This window comes from Penaeus monodon, chromosome 31 (genome assembly GCF_015228065.2).
Source record: "Penaeus monodon isolate SGIC_2016 chromosome 31, NSTDA_Pmon_1, whole genome shotgun sequence".
NCBI classification, from domain to species: Eukaryota; Metazoa; Arthropoda; class Malacostraca; order Decapoda; family Penaeidae; genus Penaeus; species Penaeus monodon.
In genome coordinates, this window is record NC_051416.1 from 32,794,035 (window position 1) to 32,795,015 (window position 981).

General features: G+C 48.7%; 1 protein-coding gene across 1 annotated transcript in view; it reads left to right on the forward strand.

The window, feature by feature from the left end:
- The window catches only part of LOC119593185 (cuticle protein CP1158-like), a 1,530-nt gene extending 737 nt beyond the window's left edge, over positions 1-793 (forward strand). The window contains exon 2 of the mRNA XM_037942164.1: positions 14-793. Coding sequence (XP_037798092.1) covers positions 14-584 — 571 coding nt within the window. The 3' untranslated portion in view covers positions 585-793. The remainder of the gene's footprint in view (positions 1-13) is intronic.
- Positions 794-981: the final 188 nt, after the last annotated feature.

Below are 981 nucleotides of genomic sequence, written 5' to 3' on the forward strand. Positions count from 1 at the left end.
TAATTCCTCGCCAGGTTGTGGTAGCAGCGGTGGTGGCGTGCGCTGGCGCTCGCTCCATCAACGCCGGTTGGGTCCTTCCGCCAGGCAACATCGGCACCTCGGGCATCCTGCGCAAGGATGGCTCCACCGATCTGTTCAGCCATGACTTCGCTCACGATATCGTTTCCATCGGACCCGCTGGCATCATCCTGAAGAACGGCCCACCCGTTCAGCTCGACGCCGACCTCAGGATGGTGGGCCGCAGCAAGCGCTCCTCCGGCGCTGGATATGTCCTTCCTGCTGGCAACCTCGGATACTCCGGAATTGTGCGCAAGGATGGCACCGTCGACCTGTTCGACTTCGCCCATAACATCGCCGAGCTGGGTCCTTCTGGCATCGTCCTGAAGAACGGCCAGCCCATCCAGCTGGACGCCGACCTCAAGATAGTTGGACGCTCCAGGCGCCACGTCATTAGTGACACCGGCATAATCACTGACTGGGGTCACGTCATCCAGTTCAGGGAACCATTCACCACCATTGTCCACGAAGGCCCTAGTGGCATCGTCCTCTCCGACGGCCAGAACATCCAGAAGCCTCACCCCTGAAGGCTGGTCCTTGGCTAATGATCTTCCAACTTTGTTCAACATTCTCAAGTCTGGGGTACTGAACTGAACTTTAATGGAAAGATGAGTACGTTAGCTTATGATTACAAAAAGATTCTATAACACAGTACACCAGACGTTTTAGTCTTTGATGAGATCTTGTTATATATTTTATTGATCATCTGATGAATGAATAAAATGAATAAAGGAAACTGGTCTTAAATTATTTTTCCATAATGATGAACATGTTTTAAGGCCATACAGAAACATACTTATAAAAATCAACTGCTTACCATTCCGTTTACAAATTTATATGTAAAATGAATGAAAGGTTCATTAGATTCACTCTGAACTTACTGAATATCATCACACAAAATGAAAATGACATGGATACTACTTC